The sequence below is a fragment of the Erpetoichthys calabaricus genome, chromosome 4 (assembly GCF_900747795.2).
Source record: "Erpetoichthys calabaricus chromosome 4, fErpCal1.3, whole genome shotgun sequence".
NCBI lineage: Eukaryota > Metazoa > Chordata > Cladistia > Polypteriformes > Polypteridae > Erpetoichthys > Erpetoichthys calabaricus.
In genome coordinates this window covers 248,508,418-248,530,616 of record NC_041397.2, presented here as the reverse complement: position 1 = coordinate 248,530,616, position 22,199 = coordinate 248,508,418, and the positions used below count along the sequence as shown (strand labels likewise).

Below are 22,199 nucleotides of genomic sequence, written 5' to 3'. Positions count from 1 at the left end.
TTATGCTGGAGCTTAGAATTTAAAAACAATTTTGAAATAAAAAATTAATGTTAGAAACAATGTCAGCCCCCCCTTTTTATATAAAAAAAAACCAAACATTGCAGACACTTATTCTTTTGGCTACTCCCAGCTGATCATCCATCTCCATTTCTCTCTGTCTTTTAAATCATTTTCTACCACACCGACTGCCTTCCTGTGCTCCCACCTCATCCATAAACCTCCTTTTTTGCCGCCTTTTTTTACTCTTGCCCGACGGTTCTATCCTCTACCCTCGTTACTCCGAGTGAAAACCCATCCACAAGGGTTACTGTCCCAAACCTGGGTAAACTGGGCAAGATTGCATCAGGAACAGCATCCAGCATAAATCCTGTTCGAAATCAAAACATGCCAATATGCAGATTTGAGCAACTAACATGTTGGAATTCTCAGAGGACTTATCATGAGAGGCTTTTGATCAAACTAAAAGTGTGAGTTAATGGCACAGTGAGTTCACATTTTGTTTAAACACAGAAAGCACAGAGGGCGTTGTTAAAATGAATTTTCTCATAATTACTGTTTATACTTGCGTTTAAGTTCTCTCTTAAGTCGGGGCTTGATTTTACCGTGTCATTTTTGTTATTTTATAATGTCGGTCATATAAGTCGAATGCGGAAAACTCACGCTATTGGTCCATGAGATTATAATATGCTAACGCCCACCTGAGCGAGTAACCATGGAGCACACTGCCTTTTTTTTCTATGTATTGTACCTATGTGACCACACGGTAATACCTGAACTATTCCAAAGCGACATTTGCACTGTTTTGTTTTTTTTGTATCACACACCCTCATACACTCATATTGTGAAAGCATCCCTTATCTACAATTGATCATTCGATCAGAAAAAAAATATGAAGCTGGTTTTAAATTAAAAGTTGTTGAAGTGGTGAAAGAAATTGGTAACTGCGCTGCTGCAACAAAATTTGATGTGTCTGAGAAACTGGTGCGAGATTGAAGGAAGCAAGAAGATGTAAAAAAAAAAAAAAAAAAAATTTTAAATTATACTCGAGTATATACAGTAGTTTTTTTTTAAAGTGGCGTCCTTTCAGAGATTAGCACAGTCAGTGACAGTTTCCAATATATGTAAATGATCTTGTCAAGATTATAAAGAACAAGCTGGTTAAGTGTGCATTTGATACTCAATATGATTTCATCATGTTTTGCCCTTTCTCTGTGCAGTTTTTCCCCTTTGTTGTATCTTATTAATGAGAATTAGCAATGAGCAGAGCAGACACGCTAGCAAACAACACTGAATAAGCAAAGGCTGCAACTACTTTAGCATCAGATCCACTAATTAGTAAATAATGGATTAATTAAACAATTAGAACACCTAGAAAAGTAGAATGAAAATCAAGATGAAAATATTGTTAAAAAGAAAAAAAAATACATTATTCCCATATAACTTCTTGGTACATTTTTTTATATAAATATATATATTTTTTCTTTTTAACCAAACTTAGTTTTCTAATTTCTATATTGTTCCCAAAACACAGAACTTGGGAAATAACAGTTCACTTAATTAGCCCAGGAGTCCAATTAAAAACAGAAGCTGGTTGGAACAAAAACCTGCAGCCACAGTGGGTCCCCAGGACTAAGGTTGAGAAACACTGCTCTAAACAGACCTTTGAGAGAGAGCCCAAAAAATGATTTCTCACACACTGATAACAGCACATTAATGAAAAGAAAAAGTAAGAATGCTTAATAAAAGCAGAAAGTATAGAACAATAACAATTAGAAATAATGTCTATATATTATTTGAAAAAAATATTTCATAAGCAAGATATTTGTAAAAGTTCAAAGCTTATCAAATACCACAATCACCGAATACTGGTTGATCCTGCTTGCTGCTTAAATTTTATATTTTTCTTTATCATGGATGCTGTCACACACACGCGTGATTAGGAGTTGGCCAAAAGGACCAACAAAGCGTGAAAACTCACCGGACAGTGTTAACACTTGTATTTGTCCAAGTCTTGCACTTAATTTCACAGTAAAATTTCATAAGGGCTTAATAAACTTGGAAGCACTAGATGTAATACTAATAAAATATGTCATTCTACCATAATGAGGAGGTGAAAATTGTCAGATGTTTCTTTATTTTATGCAGGTATTGTTCATGTTATCACTCTTCCAGGCAATGCAAGATAGAACAGTACGTTTTTTATATGAAAAAGTGAATAAAGCATTGTTTATTGCTGTATTTATCCACATTTTGAACTGGTAATATTCATGTTTACCCTTATCTTGCATCTTCTTTGGTAAAAAGCGTTTGTTATATTTGCTCTCAGAGGGTAAAAAACAAGTTTAGACTTGTATCACTTATCACAAAATGTTCATATTTCACTGAGTGAAAAAGTTGATGTATGCAAGTTTAATGTTTATATGTTGATTTTCATTTGTTTTTCTTAGTCCCAGTGTTACACCAACTCAGGCTGGTGTGCAAACAACACTGATAAAAAAGCCTAATCCAATATATCAAAAAGCCTGATGCAGTGACACAGCAAGAATTAAAGACTCCACCCCTGGCTCTGAAATGTTCGCTGAAAAACATTGTACCAGCAGATGTGGTAGGTTTCGTGCTATTGTAAGAGGTTTTAGTAAAGCAGTCTTTTTTTTTTTTTTTTTTTTAATCTTTCTGTGTTTTCTAACTAACAGATTTCTGGAAGATTTTGAAACTTTTATATCTGATGCCATGTATACTTACTAACTAATATTAGTATTAATATGTCAGACATGAAATCCATGGAAAATATTGTAAGTTTAAGAGTTCAAAGGTAGCTGACTTTATATTGCAAAGTATAGCCTGATTGTACTGAAACCATTAAAAATTTTTATTATGGTGTTTATTTAAACTAACTCTGAGTGATGTAAAATAAAGAACATTGGCATTTATTTTCTAGAGTGATTTGATTAATTTACAGTATGTATATTTAGATCATTTTATTTAGAAATGTTATACTGTGTGTGTGTATATGTGTGTATATGTGTGTGTGTGTGTGTGTGTGTGTGTGTGTGTGTGTGTGTGTGTGTATATATATATATATATATAAAATATATATATATACATGCTACGGCGTGCACTTCTGAGAGGCTTCGCTTCTGACGCTGATGTCCAAGGTTCGATCCCTGAGAGGGGTGCAGATGAGTGTGTACACTTGATGAGCCCAAATAAGAGCGAAACAAGTGTCGCGTACTCTTTGCATTATTTGACAGTAAAACTTTGTAACATATATATATACACACTAACAGCAGTTAAAATGTACAGTGGAACCTCGGCTCACGACCATAATTCATTCCAAAACTCTGGTCATAAACCGATTTGGTCGTGAACCGAAGCAATTTCCCCCATAGAATTGTATGTAAATACAATTAATCCGTTCCAGACCGTACGAACTGTATGTAAATATATATATTTTTAAGCACAAATATAGTTAATTATACAATAGAATGCATAAACTAAATGTAAAAACATTGAATAACACTGAGAAAACCTTGAACAACAGAGAAAACTAACACTGCAATAGTTCGCAGTTTTTTTTAAAATGAGTTTTAAGCACAGGGGAAAAAATGAACATTTGAAAAATCCGTAATTTAATAAACCACCAAGAAAAGTAACTTTGCAACAATGCAGGCTACGAACCCATCACTGTAAACAGAACTGAAAACAAAAACAAGCCTTCTCTACCTTATGTGTCCCTCCCTCTCTCGCGCGCGCCTGTGTGTGTGTGTGTGTGTGTGTGTGTGCGTGCGCGTGTGCGTGTGTCTCTCTTTTGCGAGCCTGGAGCGCCTGTGTGTGTGCGCCTCTCGGAAGTGCTCCTGTGTGTGTGCGCGCCTCTCTCTCTGACTCTGCCTGTGTGTGTGTGCGGCTCTCTCGCGCTCTGCCTGTGTGTGTGCGGCTCTCTCTCGCGCTCTGCCTGTGTGTGTGTGTGTGTGTGGCGCTCTCTCTCTCTTTTGCTCGCTGCACAGGAAATGCACAGGGAGAGACTGAACATGTACAAACCGAAAGGGAACCTGGCTTGTTCGTATACCGAGTGTGTGGTCATGAACCGAGACAAAAGCTTGGCAAACTTTTTGGTCGTAAACCGATTTGTATGTGTACCGAGACGTTCGTGAACCGAGGTTCCACTGTATTTGGATTATCTCTTGGAAGTAGATCCATTGTGAAAGGCGCTACACGACCGCTGTGGTATAGAAATTACATTTTCTATGTGATCGTCCAAATTTCTGCCTGACAACCTTGCACTACGTGCCTGTGATTTACTTCTTAAAATAATTCATCACAAAAGAAACCTTGAACGTTGCAGGGTTTTAGTGACCCGAACTTACCTTAACACTAGAATTACCAGAGTCTACGAAAAAACTCGTAGATCCGGCCCACCTTAAAACCGTTCTCACCTCTCTTTTGTCTTCTAAATGTGCCGATTAAGAGGAGCAGCGAGCAGCCGGCTATTCCATCCCCCACCGTCGCAGAACGTTCACTAAGTCTTCCCAGCTCATGCCTTGTTTGATTACCTGGGAGTGACTGAACTGCTGGAGTTTTAGAATAGAAATAATAGATCGCTATTTGGAATATATGCATTTCATGCGTGTTCCGTTTCTACAGTAATCTGTGTAAACACATTGCTAAAACAGAAACTTTTTCATATTTTAGTAATAAATGTTACAAAATTTAGGCATAAACTATAGAATGTGTAAAGCCCGAGTTCCTAAGATCAAATAAACACTTCCACAAAAGCTTCACACACCATATAACAGCTTCCGTGGCGTAGCGCGCTAAGATTTGCCTCTCAGACTGAGTAGCTTTTCTCTGCCTCACAAACATGAGTTCAATTCCCCGCTGGGGATAAAGTGTTACTTCTTTTTTTTCTTTTTAACCTCAAATGGACATAAAATTTGTAAATTGGTATGCACTGTCAGTTAATGAGATCGTTATATTTTCATGTGGGATGCTCCTTTTAAAATATTTTTTTAACAATTGAGACTGCAATTAACATGAACAACTGTCCTTATAACTTATTTTTTTCAAGATCCATAACACACAGACAGACAGAGCACTGCATAATACAGAGACAGACAGGCAGAGATATACAAAGAAACAGGGAAGGCACATGTACTGAAAGAAAAAAAAATCAACATGCGCGTTGTTTCTGCAGCACTGAATAAGCTCACCTGCTCTAACATCACCCCTCCCCCGATCTGGATCTCTAAGTAACAGCGCAAGTACAGACGCAAACCAAGTGTAATCAAGAGTCCTGGTTCGATCCCCACTCACTCCTATATTTGCCGTTTTCAGTAGTAAGCTGCTCTTTTTGTTAACATTATACAGTACACACATGCACTTGATTTGTGCATTCCACCTACTGTAACTTGCTTTCTTTTTTCTTCGGTTATAGTCTTGAATAAAAGTGCACTTGTTTTGTTATACTTTTACATCAACATATGTTCCTGTGTTTGAGCTACATGGGCATGCTCAAAAAATACACGTATAATGCCACGAAAAGTGCATGCAGACACTTCAGTTCGCAAGCATTGGTACGTCAATGCAGTCACAAGTACACTGCAGAGCTTTAGCGCGTCTTTATGTGAAAACAGCATCAGATGGGGAGTGTCTGATGATTGCATATAGCGCTGAAGTTACTGCTCTTTACTATGCTTTCCTCTGCATGTCCTGGAGTACAAAAGAAACAGCATACAGCAACACGTGGGGACTGGCAATACTGGGGGAAAAAAACACGCGGTCGTATGTATCGTGATACACTGCAGAACTATAGCGCATCTTTATGTAAAAACAGCAGTGTCAGGTGGGGGGCGGTAGGGATGGATCCTGAACGCGACTGAGACAATGAAAAGTGAATTTAAAAAAAATAAAGCTAACCTTTACAAATATAACTTACACCGGCTGTTACAGACTGAAATCAAATGTATCATTTTATTCTAAAATAGTGAAAATAAGAACACTTCTCAAATGGGAGTTGTGCAGGATCGAACTCATGATCTTCTGATTCCCAGTCAGCGACTGATACTGTTACGCCACGGAAGCAGTGATAGTTAAGTCATGTCAATGTCTCACACTAAGACGGGTTTTTTTTGGCGGTGGCTTTTTTTTTTTTGTACCTTTTGTGAAAGTGTTTCTTTGATATTTGGACTTCAGGCTTCATACATTATATAGTTTATGCCTACATTTTGTCATTTGCTACTAGAAAAATGTAAACCGTTTCTGTTTTAACAATGTGTTTACACAGATTACTGTAGAAACGCAACACATATGAAATGCGTGTGTTCCAAATAACAATCTTATTATTTCTACTCTAAAACTCCACTTCACTCCCAGGTAATCAATCAAGGCATTAGCTGGGAAAAGCTTGTTTACGTTCTAAGTCGTTGGGGGGATGGAATAGTCGGCTGCTGGCAGCTTGTCTTTATCAGTACATTTAGATGACAAAAGACGCTGGCGGAGAGGTGAGAAAGGTTTTAAGAAGCGATTTAAGGTGGGCCGGATCTACGAGTTTTTTCGTAGGCTCTGGTAATTCTAGTGTTAAGGAACAGTAAGTAATGGTGCAGGGTAATTTACAAACAGAGTCCTGCTTCGATGGCGCCGATTACACTCATTCGCAAAGATTTCCACTCTCCCAGGAGCTGACGGGGCACTTGAAGTGTCACAAACAGTGCGAGAAGAGAGGACGCTGCCCAAAACTGCGAAGCTCTCGACCCCGCGGAGCAGCCCGACATTCCACGCCTCCCAGGGTCCACTTTGTTCTCACGCACATTGTTTATAGCTTGCCGCAGTTAAAAAGTAGAAAGACGCAAAGCTGTTTTCCTCATCTCTTCTACTATCAAGTACTGCCAACTAAAAAAAAGTTACAATGTGGCAGTTTCCGCGACAGTCACGTGGACGAATAAATAAAACTTCTCTGTCAGAACGTGCCTGGTGGTGGACGGCTCAGCGCTGTAGTCCAGAGAGGAGGGCTTGGAGAGGACGACGCAGGGTGCACTTCTATGGGATAGATCGGTGTGTTTGTGTTTACTTCTTTTCAATATCAGTAAAATAACTCATACAAATAATAACAGTTCGTAAAGACGATATAATAATGGCGTCCACAAACGAACTGATTAGTTCCTGTATTATAATATGTTCTGTGGTCATACGTAATTTCCATATCGCGTGGTCATTTAATTTCCGTTTCAAACGCGAAAAGAATTTTATATATATATAGATATGTGTGTGTGCATATATATACACGTGTATGTGTAATGTGTGTGTGTATGTGTGTGTATATATATATATATATATATATATATATATATATATATATATATATATATATATATATATGTGTGTGTGTGTGTGCGTATCTATATTGCTTAGGCTTATTATCCTCTTGGAAGGTGAACCTCCAGCTTGGTATAGACAGCAAAGTGCTCAGAAGGAGGTTTTGATTAAGGATATCTCTGTACTTTGCTGCTTTCAGACTTTCCTCCATTCTGTCTAGTCTCCCAGTCCCTACCATTGGAAAACAAACCCACAGCATTATACTGCCACTATAATGCTTTACTGTTGGAATGACATTCCTGGCTTCCTCAAGAAGGGTTGTTTAGAATTGAGGCCAAACAGTTCAGTCTTGGTTTCATCAGACCAGAGAATCTCGAATGTCATTGTCTGATGTTCCTTTAAGTGCATTTTATGCAAACTCCAAGCAGGCTTTGAAGTGTTGTCTTGCAATTTGTCATAAAGTCCTAGTTAGCAAGTGTGGCAGTGGTGGCAGTCCTGAAAGTTTCTTCCAGGCTCTTCCAACCTTCAGGTTCTTGGTTATCTCTTACCATGGCCCTTCTCCCATGATTGCCAGCTCTTGAAAGGGTCATTATATTCTACACTTATTCCATATAAGAATTTTGGAATATTGAGTGTTGCTTGATGAAGGTGAAAAAATAATTAAAATGATTTTAATGTAAGGCTGCAAGTACAGTACAGTAATCCCTCCTCCATCGCGGGGGTTGCGTTCCAGAGCCACCCGCGAAATAAGAAAATCCGCGAAGTAGAAACCATATGTTTATATGGTTATTTTTATATCGTCATGCTTGGGTCACAGATTTGCGCAGAAACACAGGAGGTTGTAGAGAGACAGGAACGTTATTCAAACACTGCAAACAAACATTTGTCTCTTTTTCAAAAGTTTAAACTGCTGCATGACAAGACAGAGATGACAGTTCCATCTCACAATTAAAAGAATGCAAACATATCTTCCTCTTCAAAGGAGTGCGCGTCAGGAGCAGATCATGTCAGAGAGATAGAGAAAAGCAAACAAATCAATAGGGCTGTTTGGCTTTTAAGTATGCGAAGCACTGCGGCACAAAGCTGTTGAAGGCGGCAGCTCACATCCCCTCCTTCAGGAGCAGAGAGAGAGACAGAGAAAAACAAACAAGCAAAAATCAATACGTGCCCTTCGAGCTTTTAAGTATGTGAAGCACCGTGCAGCATGTCGCTTCAGGAAGCAGCAGCACAGAAGGTAGCAACGTGAAGATAATCTTTCAGCATTTTTAGACGAGCGTCCATATTGTCTAGGTGTGCGAACAGCCCCCCTGCTCAATCCCCCTAGGTCAGGATCAGAGAAAGTCAGCGTGAGAGAGAGAGAAAAAAGTAAGTTGGGTAGCTTCTCAGCCATCTGCCAATAGCGTCCCTTGTATAAAATCAACTGGGCAAACCAACTGAGGAAGCATGTACCAGAAATTAAAAGACCCATTGTCCTCAGAAATCCGCGAACCAGCAAAAAATCCGCGATATATATTTAAATATGCTTACATATAAAATCCGCGATGGAGTGAAGCCGCGAAAGGCGAAGCGCAATATAGCGAGGGATTACTGTATAACCAAAAGTGAAGAAAATTAAGGAGTCTGAATAACATCTTAAGGCTCTGTGTGTGTGTATTTTTGCGTGTGTATATATGCATATGTATGTTTGTATATATGAATGTATGTGGATGTGCATGTACAGTATGTATGTATAGTCAGTATGTATGTGTGTGTATAATGTTTTTAATCACAATTAATAGTTGTGCTTTTTTATTTTAACAAGAATAAAGGTTGGACTCCTGAAGCACGAATAGAATTTTTGAAGGCTGTAGGAACCAAAGCAGTGAAAATGAAAGTGTTTGGAATGGACAGAGATATTTTACTTGTCGATTTAAGGTCTTCTTACCTAGATAAAAGAAGAAATGGCTTACCAGTTTCTCTCAGAGAATTCTTAGTATTCCTAGGACTTGCAAGGTAAATGCCAAGATATATGTTGCATTCATTTTAATTTATAGAGGTTTCCACTTTTTCTGATTTAACTTATTTAATTTTTAACTTCAACTATATACCCTCATTCATTAAAAATGTGTAAAAGCATTTTTTTTCTTTGCCAAAGGTGTGTTGTTTAATTTACTGTTCTTTCACCTTGTTAATGCACATATGTTCAATATTGATTAATCACACTGTTTTGTTCGATTTTGCATGAACAAAGTGGATGTTCATTGTTTGAAGTTGTATTTTATAGTCGAATAACTTTTCAACATGCTGATTTTGAAGGTGTAAATGCTAATGGGTACTTATAAAACAAATAAGACATAGCTTTCATTTCTTTTAGCACAGGCATCAGATTTACACATCAAAAAAATTGTTGTGTAATCTTTTTTTGCTACTGTACAATACTTTTTCTTCCTTTATAGAATGCCTGGAAAATGCACTAATGAAGCGCCATCTACCTTGGCCTGTTAGTTTTTATAGTTTCCATCAGCAGTGTGACTGTTTGTGGTTATGGCCACAGTCCTGAAATGTCTGTATGAACAATACTGGAGTTGAGTTTGCTTTTTCCCTTTTTGAGTATTTTATAGCACTTACATGTCGAGTGCATTCTTGCAGTGGCAAGAGAACTGCTCCTGGGGCATATGGAGCTCTTGATAACATAAGGAGATGGAGCAAGCTGTGACAGTTTATTCCTTAAAAATCTTAAGTTTTTTCTTAATATGAGTAAGTTAATTATGAAAAAAGTAAAATATGAGAAAAGCAAATTATTAAAAAGTGATTGAAAAAAGAAAAGAAACATAACATTAAACAGGAAATTACACATGTATGTGGGACAAAACTGTGCTGACAGATAAGCAGATGAAAACAGTGCATACTGAAAAACTAACCTCCAAGGAGGTTTATTTTTATATAAGCACTATCAATGGTAAAAATGTTAAAACAAACCTTTATAAGATGTGAAGAATCCCTATACACAAAGATAATCACAAAACCATGGAAATAAAGGGATTACCTCGACTGTGTGATTTATTTTTCATCATTATGTGTTACCCTTTGCAACAAGTCTAGAAACATAGCAGACATCCTTTTTTTGGGACCAACTGTTGCAACTAGTGGGGAAGCTAGATAATAAGTATGTTAGAATGTAGAAAAGAAATCCATATGAAGGTATATTTATATTCTGACAGTTTCTTTTGATGCAGGTAAATGTATGGAAAGCTGTTCGCGATGCCGAAGTGAAAATATTAGTTCCGATCAAACACTAACACCTCGGTTGTCAAACATACTTTGCCCAATTCCGCAATGATTGATCAGACTTCTCACAGTTTTTAAAAGGCATACATATTTTTTTCTGTGCTTAAAAATAGTTTCTTTATGGGTTTTATTATTTTAGTTGAAGCAAATTTTTAAAAAGCATTGGGTATATCAACACCAAGACACAAACTTTAAAGCTAACAATATTTAAAGTGTGCATGGGGAACATTTTCTAAATTTAAGTGTTCACTAAGTTAAATTCGTGTGCTTTTCTTTCCCAGTGCAGTCTGACACTGAAAGAGCAGCACATTTTTGTCAGTGCACCTCTTGGGTGAAACTGTTCCTTCTCCTTGCACAAGTCACTGTTGTTCACCTACAGTTAGGTCCAAAAATATTTGGACAGAGACAACTTTTTTCTAATTTTGGTTCTGTACATTACCACAATGAATTGTAAATGAAACAACTCTGATGCAGTTGAAGTGCAGACTTTCAGCTTTAATTCAGTGGGGTGAACAAAACGATTGCATAAAAATGTGAGGCAACTAAATCATTTTTTTAACACAATCCCTTCATTTCAGGAGCTCAAAAGTAATTGGACAAATTAAATAACTGGAAATAAAATGTTAATTTCTAATACTTGGTTGAAAACCCTTTGCAGGCAATGACAGCCTGAAGTCTTGAACTCCTGGACATCACCAGATGCTGGGTTTCCTCCTTTTGATTGCTCTGCCAGGCCTTTACTGCAGCTGCTTTCAGTTGGTGTGTGTTTGTGGGCCTTTCTGTCTGAAGTTTAATCTTCAACAAGTGAAATGCATGCTCAATTGGGTTAAGATCAGGTGACTGACTTGGCCATTCAAGAATTTTCCACTTCTTTGCTTTAATAAACTCCTGGTTTGCTTTGACTGTATTTTTTGGGTCATTGTCCATCTGTATCATGAAACACCGCCCAATCAATTTGACTGCATTTAGCTGGATTTGAGCAGACAGTATGACTCTGAACACCTCAGAATTCATTCGGCTGCTTCTGTCCTGTGTTACATCATCAATAAACACTAGTGTCCCAGTGCCACTGGCAGCCATGCATGCCCAAGCCATCACACTGCCTCCACCGTGTTTTACAGATGATGTGGTATGCTTTGGTTAATGATCTGTTCCACGCCTTCTCCATATTTTTTTCTTGCCATCATTCTGGTAGAGGTTGATCTTGGTTTCATCTGTCCAAAGAATGTTTTTCCAGAACTGTGCTGGCTTTTTTAGATGTTCTTTAGCAAAGTCCAATCTAGCCTTTCTATTCTTGAGGCTTATGAGTGGCTTGCACCTTGCAGTGCACCCTCTGTATTTACTTTCATGCAGTCTTCTCTTTACGGTAGACTTGGATATCGATACGCCTACCCCCTGGAGAGTGTTGTTCACTTGGTTGGCGGTTGTGAAGGGGTTTCTCTTCACCATGGAAATGATTCTGCGATCATCCACGACTGTTGTCTTCTGTGGACGTCCAGGTCTTTTTACGTTGCTGAGTTCACCAGTGCTTGCTTTCTTTCTCAGGATGTACCAAACTGTAGATTTTGCCACTCGTAATATTGTAGCAATTTCTCGGATGGGTTTTTTCTGTTTTCGCAGCTTAAGGATGGCTTCTTTCACCTGCATGGAGAGCTCCTTTGACCGCATGTTGTCTGTTCACAGCAAAATCTTCCACATGCAAGCACCGCACCTAAAATCAACTCCAGGCCTTTTATCTGCTTAATTGATAATGACATAGCGATGGACTTGCCCACACCTGCCCATAAAATAGCCTTTGAGTCAATTGTCCAATTACTTTTGAGCCCCTGAAATGAAGGGATTGTGTTAAAAAAATGCTTTAGTTGCCTCACATTTTTATGCAATCGTTTTGTTCACCCCACTGAATTAAAGCTGAAAGTCTGCACTTCAACTGCATCGGAGTTGTTTCATTTAAAATTCATTGTGGTAATGTACAGAACCAAAATTAGAAAAAAGTTGTCTCTGTCCAAATATTTATGGACCTAACAGTATATACAGGCAGATTTCTGGTTACAGTGGTCTCTAGTTTAAATAGTTTCAATAAAGATAAATGTGTAGCAGCCTTCTCTAAGGGTGAGGAGTAATACTGCATACTACAGACTTGTCATGTTATATCCTTATAAAGCCTCACTGTGACTGTACCTGCCAAGTCAGAAGGTTCTTTTTTAATTTTCTTCCTTTTTAGTCATTCTGATGTGTGTCTATATCTTATCTATCTATTCCGTCTGTCTAACAAGCTCCTGTAAAATACCAGCTTCACCCTGTAGAGACAAATAAGTTCTCTCTAATATTTTTCCATCATTTTGTGATTTTGTATACACGTTGTAACCAGCATCAAGTGTAGTTAGCGCAGTCATAGATAAGTAGCTCAGTCGGAAGCTGGCTATTTTGCTGGATTTCTGGAACCTGCTTATTTTAATCACCATCATCTTAAGTATGTGTCCAAAATGTGCTGTTTCAGGGAGCATTTGTCTTTGGGAGGGGATGTGGGGGTGACATTAGCTATCCCTCAGCGATGCCAGCACAGCAATTATCAAAAACTGTAGAATGTTTAAGCATATGGTGAACCCACTATAAATATCCATGGTTTAGATTTAATTATTTGTGTTTTGTGATTGAAAGTGCAGTAATACTGTTTTACTGTCATTTTATTAAATGTGAAGCATATTTCTGTAAAATTAGTAATAAAGCATTATGCATTTTTTGCTGAAATTTTTAAAAGAAAGTATTTACAGTATATGATCACAAACCTTTGTTTACTCCATCTGTTCGCTGTCATTGTACCAAGTTTGCATGTCATATCCCATAGCATTGCAAAGTTACACTGTTTGACACAAGGCATTTCCCGGTTTGCAAACATAGTGTCCCTTCCTGAAAACATTAGTATCCTAAACAATTTCTCAAATTCAGTAATGCTCATGTCTGACTTCATGGGGTTCAGTTGTGAGTGCAATTAAAAATGGAATAAAAAAAATATCATGCGAAAAATCCATCCTTTTAATGTGTATGCTACTAGCTGAAATGCATTTTTTTCTCTTTTGTGCACACAAAGCTGAAACAGTGACATTTAATTGGGGTTGGTTGAGTCTTTCATGAAACAAGACACAAGTACGGTGTAAATATACTTAGAGGTACACCAAACATTTTCTGTACTCTTAAGTTGAAATTGAAAGAGCACAGCTCAGTAAACTAACATAGGGAGAATGTGTGGCAGACAGTGTCTATGTATGGTAATTGAATCCATGGTGCTTGATCTGTAAAACTGCACAACACAACACTTCTAAGTTATACTAAAAGCAGTACTTATAAATCAACCATAGCACTAAGTCCTTCATCAGACACATCATTCTCAATAGAGTCAAAGCTATGATCTGAATTTGACTCGAGCTTTGTGCATAACGATACGTAAGATGAGCTGTTAAAGAAGCCATTTATTTCCCTTCTTTTTATCCACAGATGTAATATGAATGGCCAGTCATAGACAACTATACTTCATTACAATGTGCTGAAACTCATTGATCAAGTAGTAATGAGCCTTTCTCTATAGGTGAAAACTTTGCTAAAAGCACATTCACTCAGTTTTGACGTGCTGCTCACCATGGGGTATATCTGTGCAAATTGCATATATTAACAATGAAAGAGAGCAGATACTATGGAAATGTATGATTTATTTGAATGAACACACCCTTGGGTATGTAAAAGTACCAGAATGGTTTTGATTGACTTGTGGATTCACTGTAGCGTACACAAACAACTGTGAAACATGGCTGTGTCCCTCCAGTGGGATACCATATGCAGAAGTGTTTAAGAAATGAAATAACAGAATATACTACTGGTTGCATTGTATGTAAGTATTTCCTACTCATTATAATTTTTAATTACAAAAGTTAACCACATAAAAATACAAAGAGGCATATTTATGTATCGAGTGTCTAATTGCAATGATAGGGGTGCTGATTGACACCTACCTTCCAAATTTCTGCATCACATTAATTATATTTTGTTTTGTTTTGATTGTATCATTCCAAACAGCAGATGTAAGTTTATTTGCACTAAATGTTTTTTTCGAAGTGTGACATATCTGAAGTCTAGCTGGTAGAGAATAAGGAACAGTTCAAGCATAATGTATTTAATGGTTTTGGGACAAAGTGTGCAAAATTAAGGGGTGCAACATACATACTGTCAGAGGCATTGGACAAGGGTTACGGTACCGGTCTGGAAATCCTCTTTTAATAATTTAACCAAAATAATCATAACGAAAACAACAATGGTGTTAATCTTTCTTCTCTTTATATACAGACTCTCAGAGCTTCTTCTCTTTTCAAAGTTTGGGCCGCTAATCGAATGCTCATATTTGGCCATTGGTCTGAATATATAGCAAGTGCCCCAGAAGGGTTGGGGTTTTGGTTGGGAGTCGTAATGTAGTCAGAGACCCACTGTGGCCAGCCGATTCAAAGCTGCAGGTGAAAACAAAGAGATCATTTGCAGCAGGACCCCCTCTTACCACGTGGTGGACTTGCTTACCTTGGCATACCACTGAGGGTGTTCCCTAAGCGTACATGTGAGACAGTGCAGTATATGTAAAATGAAAGAACTCGGGCTTTAAGAGTTGTCATTCCATTCACAATGGGAATTATCATAGTAACATTTTGTGATGGGGATAATTACATAAAAATAAGGATTATTAGTGTTTTTCATTATTAGTAAATATTTATAGTGTGTACTTTGTCATAAGTGATATTTCTTTGTAAAACTCAGCTGCTGCTCGAACCTTTTTATTTACCTCAACATACAAGACGGTCCACCTAGCAAATGACAATTTGTGACAATTGTTAGTAACATGAAACCACATTGAAAGATTTGAATATTTGAGCATCTCTAAACAGACACCAAAATTCTTCACATAAACAAATCTGTCTGGTACATGAGATCCATGTTTTTAATAGTGACAATTTGGGCACAGCCATTGTCATCGTTTCTCAAACTAGTCTCGGCTTTTCATCTTCTAACAATACACGTTATTCCCGTCGTTTGTATGAGAAGATGATTCCATTCACTTACTGATTTACTTCCATTCAACTTGCAGGTTGGCAGATTTTGAACTTTACACTTCGTCCCTGTTTCGTTGCACCACATGTAAGTGACAGAGAATAAAACTGAATTAAAATTAAAAAAAAAAAAAAAAGCTAACTTTTACAAGTAGCAAAAATTTACATCGGGTGTTACAGACTGAAGTCAAATGTATATTTTTATTATATAATAGTAATAATAATAGCAGCTTACTATTCAAAATGAGGCAGTAGTACTTCCTCTGCATCAGCTAAGCAAACATTTAGACTTTGTGTCAATTGATATTTGGCCTTGGGTTTTTACTCATTGACAGCAACATGTAAATTGAATTATATGTTTTTCTTTGGTTACAGTAAATTTTCTTGAGTAAAAGCACACTTGTTTTGTTATACCTTTTGTGAAAGTGTTTTTTTGATATTTGGACTTCAGTCTTCACACATTATACACTTCATGTCAGCATTTTGTCATTATTACTATAACATGAAGGAAGTTTCTGTTTTAGTTATGTGTTCAACATTTCTTGCCTCGCATTTCCTGTTGTCCTACATTTATCCAGATTGTTGTAGACATGGAATACGCATGAAATGTATGTATTCCAAATAATGAAATATTATTTACCCTATAAAATTCCATAACCTTAACTCCCAGATAAAGTGACTTCAGTGTCTGACATTACTTCATCTGTCTCAGTGGAAGATGAGTGAGCAGAGTGCTTGCTGCTGTTGCTAATTGAGACATTTGCAAAACAAAGATGCTGATGACAAGGTGTGAAGGAATTTAAGCTGACCCGGCCTTACAATTTTTTATAGGCTTCAGGGATTCTAGTGTTAACACTATTTCAGTGATTACTTGTTCTGTGCTAGCAGCCCCACCTATTGTGTGCCTCTGAGATTTTGCCCTTCTGTTAACATATTACATGTCGTGTTGTTAAAGGATTGCCTTCGGATCTTTAAAAACTGAGCCACACAAATGCCTGGGTAATGTGTACATTTTGAGACGTGCACCAAATAAATGTTATTTTGCAGTGAATATTTTGAGCAGCTAATTTTGTCACTGTTGTAAACAGATGTGTACTTTGCGCATGGTGTAGTTGGGATAGACACCCATTTCCACCAATCCTGAAATGGATGGATGTACTTAAAACAGAAGCTATGCCCATTACTATCAGTCAGTTGGATGAATGCAAAACGTCTGCTTTTGTCAAGGTTACTTGTGGCAATTACTGTGGCCATTGTTTCAGTTCCATATACTGTATAAAAATTAAAATGACTACAAATGACAGCTGTTTCATTTTTTTTCTTCTGACCTAATTGTATAAATGGATGAAAGTGTTAATAGTCAACATATTTTTTCCCCTTGAGGTTGCCTTTTGAGGTGTAACAGCAACTGGTTTGCACAGTGAGTTCTTTACCTCTTTCTCTCTGTTTGTTGATTTGTGCTTGTTTTTCTCAACAGGGTGTGTGTGTGTGTGTGTTGGTTTGTATTTTCACATACTACAGGTTGAGCACTACTGCTCTGGACTTGTTGAATGTCTTAGTATGTTTTTGTATTTTAAGGTACCTTACTTAAAAAATTCTTCCTATATTGTCATAAAACATTTTTTATTTAGCAGTATGTGATTTTGCATATTTTGGTTTCTTTCCACAGCCAAAAGCCATGCTGGTTAGATCAATTGACACTGCTGAAATCAGCCATTGTGTCTGTGTGTGTGAGTTTTTTCACCCTGTAATGGACTGGTTCCCTGTCCAGGAACTGCTCCTACCTTGTGCCAAATGGTTGCTGGGGTAGGCTCCAGCTTCCCCACAACCCTTGAAAATGGATGGATCTAATTACAGTATTGACATCTTTGGTAAAGATAAGCTGAATAAAAGCTTTGAAAAAATGTTTATTAGGTTAATTGTTCTCATGAGTTTTTTTTTTCTCCTTCCATTTTTAAGGTTTAGCTCTCCAAATTGTGGGTCAGCTTTTAGTACTGTTTACAGCAAAAGTATCTCATCTTATACTGCTGCTTTGTTTCCAGAACATGGTGTTAAGTTTAATGCTGTTGTGTCATATGTTTTTACACCCTCGGATTTTCATATTCAACTGATAAATTGGGTGAGTTTCAAAAAATGTCTACTTTGTGTGAAAATTAAATTATTTGAGTACTTCCTTGCTGTATGTAATATTTTGAATTGTTTCATTTATTTTTTAATCTTTTTATCCTAACGTAATTATAAATAGATTTGTGAAGTGTTTTTCTAATTTACTGAAAAAAAGGATTTACCCTAAGTTCTTGTCTATAAGCCGGACTCATGTATTAGCCGGAGACCAAAAATCATACGAATTTTTAAAATAAAATCGTATCATAGATAAGCCGGACTCATGGATAAGCCGAACGTACTATAACCTATAACTAATAGAAGGGAGGGAGGTCAGTGGTCTCACTCGCGCCCATTTAATTTCTTTAAGGGGGGAGAGAGTGTGAGATATTGCCGTCTCTCTCACTCCCCGCATGGCGCGGTTGGAGCGGCCGGAGCGCGTTCTTTCTGCTCTGGGCGTCGCCGAGTCAACACGAGCGCGTAGCGGTCATTTAAATTGTGATTTTATATGTAAGCATATTTAAATATATATCGCGGATTTCTGCGGACAATGGGTCTTTTAATTTCTGGTACATGCTTCCTCAGTTGGTTTGCCCAGTTGATTTCATACAAGGGACGCTATTGGCAGATGGCTGAGAAGCTAGATTGCTTACTTTTCTGTCAATCTTGCGCTGACTATCTGTGATCCTGACGTATGGGGATTGAGCAGGGGGGCTGTTTGCACACCTAGACGATACAGACGCTCGTCTAAAAATGCTGAAAGATTATCTTCACGTTGCTATCTTTTGTAAAGCTGATTCCTGAAAAGACATGCTGCACAGTGCTTCGCATACTTAAAAGCTCGAAGGGCACGTATTGATTTTTGACTGAAAAACAAACTCTCCCTCTCTCTCTCTTTGTCTGCTCCTGACGGAGGGGGTGTGAGCTGCCGCCTTCAACAGCTTTGTGCCGCGGTGCTTCGCATACTTAAAAGCCAAACAGACATATTGATTTGTTTGCTTCACTCCTTTGAAGAGGAAGATATGTTTGCATTCTTTTAATTGTGAGACGGAACTGTCATCTCTGTCTTGTCATGGAGCACAGTTTAAACTTTTGAAAAAGAGACAAATGTTTGTTTGCAGTGTTTGAATAACGTTCCTGTCTCTCTACAACCTCCTGTGTTTCTGCGCAAATCTGTGACCCAAGCATGACAATATAAAAATAACCATATAAACATATGGTTTCTACTTCGCGGATATTCTTATTTCGCGGGTGGCTCTGGAACGCAACCCCCGCGATGGATGTATAAGCCGGACTTATGTATAAGCCGATATTCTATTTTTTCATTTTCACAACTTTTTTCCTTAGATAAGCCGCGGCTTATTGACAAGAACTTAGGGTAATTAAAAATACTTGAAAGATAGATTTATTGAGAATGTCTTTAGTTTTTTTTTATTTCCTAGAATTTTTTCCTAAGGAAATGTATAATTCCTATTAGCAAACTTTGTTTGGCTCTATCATTGTTTAACTGTTTTATTGCACACAGGCTGAAAATGCTGAATTTCTGACTCTCTCCTCAAAACTGCAAGACTACTACAGTAAGACAGAAGATAATTTAAAAATATGTTACCCATATCTTCATCAGGCTTGTGCAGCTTTCTCTGAGGATGTCTGGTACCGAGCAAAAGTAACGGGTAACTTCGATATTTTTATACAGACTTCAGTTTGAAAAACACACAAAAAAAATATATTTATGCTTTAAAAACTACTTTTTGTATTTTACGTTACGTTACTTTTTTTTTTTTTTTGCGGAATTCTAATAGGACCATAATCATAATTTGGGATTAACGAATTCACTTCCCCATTTGTGGTAAATAATTATTTAGAACAGGCTGAAACAAATAGCATTGTCAACTCTAAGTGCCTGCACTCTGGTTTGATTCTTCTCAGAGAAGCGTTTTTTTGAGACAATTTTGTGTTCTCTCTGTGTTTGTAAGAGTAATATTACATTATGTGTGTGCATCCTTTGATTTGCTAGTAGGCTGGAGTGGTAAAGTGATAGATAATTATCTAGAAATAACTTTTCCTCAATCCATATATATAATACGCTACCGTTTGTCTGTCCAGGATTTTAAGTCACCTGTAGCTCGCAAACTGTTTAAACTATTGATCTGAAATTTGGTACACATATACTACGTGATGTCTACTATCCGCTTTTGGGGTGATGATTGACCTCCAAAGTTATTCCTCTCATTCCTACCTCCTTCGCTGTCACTTCCCCTACCTTTTCATATCTTAAATCATTCTTGAGGCAGATTGAAGTCTTAAGTGCCAGCTTAAGTGAAAAATTAAAGAAAATATACAGTACTAACTAATTACAACACAAACAATGGCTTAATCAGCAAGTGCATCAACCGCTGCACAAACGAATGCTAAACGTACAGAGAAAAAGTATGAAAACTATGAATGCTCCAGTCGAGTGTATTTACTGATATAAATATAATACAGTAAATGGTTGATAGAAAGTCAGTAGAACTCATTCCATCCATGTTTGATAAACAACATGAAAAACTAATGCTAATGAGAAGAGTGCTGTGTCAAACCAGTCATGTGGCTCAAATATAGTTACAGCCACGTCAGTTTAGGTTGAAGCACACAGTACTAAGCATAATAGCAGCTGGCAGCAGCATAAACATTGATGTTTGGGCTGCAGCAGTACATCAGGAGTGGGAGCGCGATAAAAGAGAAAATCCATCCATCCATCCATTTTCCAACCCGCTGAATCCGAACACAGGGTCATGGGGGTCTGCTGGAGCCAATCCCAGCCAACACAGGGCACAAGGCAGGAACCAATCCCGGGCAGGGTGCCAACCCACCGCAGGACCCACACACCAAGCACACACTAAGGCCAATTTAGAATAAAAGAGAAAATGATTACAGAAAATGTTAACAAAAATTTAAATAAAAAAAATCGTCATTACTGAAGAAGACACAAAAAAGGGCACAGCCCAAGGCTCAAAAGACAAGGACATTGTTGAAAAGAAGGGTCAAAGGAATTCGGTAGTATTCAGATATTTTGGCTATTTAAAGTCTGACAAGAAACTGAGAAGCGTTTGCTGCAAATTATGTCGAAAGTATGTCCCCTCAAAGACAGGTAATACAGCTAATATTTTGTACCATCTGAGGCAGTGCCATCCTTTAGAGCATGCCCATTGCAAGACCTCACAGTACTACACCCAAGCAAGTGCTGCATTAATGGCGATTTCTTGCACCTTTTTTTTTTTTTTTCCCTTGGAGCATATGTAACAATCGCCTGATATGTGAACAAGATTACTACGGGTCACCAAACGAGAGGGAAGTGGACGATATTTGAAAGATAAAATAGCATTAACAAATTCGGTCCTCGGCCCCTCTTCTCCCCAATATGCTCCCTTAAATAAGTGGCAAAAAATCAGAAGGAAGTGGGACTGGTAAATATATTGAAATCCAATTAATACATTTACTTGCCCCGGCGCCTGAGTGCTCATTTGTTAACCCCCGGTTTGACACAGACCTAACCTGGCTGCGCCGTAAGACGGCTGCACCGACGAGAGCTCCGAGTCATCTCAGCAAAAAGTTATTTATTTTCTTACTACTCACTCTTTTTGTGCGTTCTACCTTATCACACTTTCAGTATGACCGGCAAACACTATTGGAATTACGTTCATCAGCCAGTTCGGATTTTACAACAGTTTTTGATATCGCGGACACTGTACTGCCTGGAGCCTTTTGCTTACTCGCGCGACGCCAAAGGAAAACAAAGAGGGGGAAACGTGCCGGAGTTCTGTGCCGAACCCGACAGAGAAACAACAAGCCTCCTCTACCTAGCATCCTGCTCGCTAACGTTCAGTCTCTGGACAACAAATTAGATGAGCTGCGCGCACGGATAAAGCACCAGAAAGACATCACGAACTGCTGCGTTTTGGCGTTCACAGAGACGTGGTTGGAGCCCAGCGTACCTGACTGCGCAATCACACCAGACGGGTTCACAGTTTATCGGGGAGACAGAACGAAGGACTCAGGCAAGTCAAGGGGAGGGGGTGTGTGCTTTATGGTTAACTCTTCGTGGGCTACGGATGTGTGTGTCTTAAAAACACACTGCTCACCGGTTCTTGAGCTGCTGACCATTAAAGTTAGACCCTTTTACCTCCCGAGGGAGTTCAGTTCAGTTCTCCTTTCAGTTGTTTACATCCCCCCACAAGCTGATAAAGCTTCGGCTATGGATGAACTGTATGATGTTATCAGTGGACTAGAGAACGCTAACTCAGAAGCAGCATTTATTGTGTTGGGAGACTTTAACAGAGCAAACATGAAGAAAGTTCTCCCTAGATACTATCAGCACATCTCTCCCCCCACAAGAGGTGATCAAACACTGGATCATTGTTACACCTTATTCAAGGACTCCTACAAATCTCT

The 22,199-nt window shown here is 38.0% G+C and overlaps 1 protein-coding gene across 1 annotated transcript in view; it reads left to right on the top strand.

The window, feature by feature from the left end:
* Positions 1-2,464: 2,464 nt before the first annotated feature.
* The window catches only part of rnf17 (ring finger protein 17), a 234,783-nt gene continuing 215,048 nt past the window's right edge, over positions 2,465-22,199 (top strand). Inside the window, exons 1-4 of the mRNA XM_051926656.1 lie at positions 2,465-2,605; positions 9,110-9,300; positions 17,622-17,781; positions 19,291-19,438. Of these exons, the coding sequence (XP_051782616.1) occupies positions 9,176-9,300; positions 17,622-17,781; positions 19,291-19,438 (433 nt within the window). The 5' untranslated portion in view covers positions 2,465-2,605; positions 9,110-9,175. The remainder of the gene's footprint in view (positions 2,606-9,109; positions 9,301-17,621; positions 17,782-19,290; positions 19,439-22,199) is intronic.